The 917-nt window shown below is 70.0% G+C and overlaps 1 protein-coding gene across 1 annotated transcript in view; it reads left to right on the plus strand.

Annotated features, from left to right (window-relative positions):
- Nucleotides 1-6: 6 nt before the first annotated feature.
- PEX10 (peroxisomal biogenesis factor 10) overlaps nucleotides 7-917 on the plus strand; it is a 4,223-nt gene continuing 3,312 nt past the window's right edge. Inside the window, exons 1-2 of the mRNA XM_005871305.2 lie at nucleotides 7-464; nucleotides 850-911. Coding sequence (XP_005871367.1) covers nucleotides 368-464; nucleotides 850-911 — 159 coding nt within the window. The 5' untranslated portion in view covers nucleotides 7-367. The remainder of the gene's footprint in view (nucleotides 465-849; nucleotides 912-917) is intronic.

Below are 917 nucleotides of genomic sequence, written 5' to 3' on the forward strand. Positions count from 1 at the left end.
ATGGCGCCAGGCGCGTGTCGGCGCTTTACAAGTATTAACCCCCCAACACCCTGCAAAGTGGGACTCGGCGTCCCCGCTTCCAGGTTGGGACCTTGGGGTCCAGAGACCCTGGAGCTGCCCGAGGCCATGACTCAGTCTGTTACCCCGTCTGTCCTGCGGCCTCCGGGCGCCAGGACACCCCCAGGCGGGCCCTGCGGGGAGATGGACTCCACTCGGTGGCCCAGGCCAGGCAGGAGCAGGGGCAGCAGAATGGGCCGCCGAGGCCGGGGGAGGGGAGGGGCGCGTTTAGGACAGTCTCGGCCTCGAGGGCAGGTGGTCGTGCTGGGCCTGGGCAGCGGGGCCTCCCCTGAGCCCCCGCCCGGTAACGATGCTGCTGCTCTCAGGCGCCAAGAAGTGGCTGGAGTGGAGGAAGGAGCTCGAGCTGCTGTCGGACGTGGCCTACTTCGGCCTCACCACGCTGGCAGGTACGCGCCGGGGGACCTCGGACCCGGGGCCACAACACACGCCAAGCGCGGAGGACGGGAGGGGGCTGACGGCGGAGTCTGAACTCCCGGAGCTGGGCCCCAAGACCCCACCCTTTCCTGAGGGGAGGCCAGGCCCTGAGCCCACCAGGGCCTCTGGGAGCCCCGATTCCGCTCACCTGTCGCGTGGGTGTCCTCCTTTCATCCTGTGTCCATGGGACCTTTCTCCTGGGCCTGGCCGGTGCCGTGGAGACGCTTCTCCGTGGCTGAGCCCGTGGCCGAGAGGGGCCTGGCACAGCCTGTCGGGGGAGCCCGACCCTCAGAAGAAAGGGGGGCCCAGGCGAACTCAGACCTGCCTCAGCCTCCCGTGGCTGTCCCCCGCCCCCAGGCTACCAGACCCTCGGCGAGGAGTACGTGGGGCTCATCCAGGTGGACCCGTCCCGGAGGCAGGTGCCC

The sequence above is a fragment of the Myotis brandtii genome, unplaced genomic scaffold (genome assembly GCF_000412655.1).
Source record: "Myotis brandtii unplaced genomic scaffold, ASM41265v1 scaffold334, whole genome shotgun sequence".
NCBI classification, from domain to species: domain Eukaryota; kingdom Metazoa; phylum Chordata; class Mammalia; order Chiroptera; family Vespertilionidae; genus Myotis; species Myotis brandtii.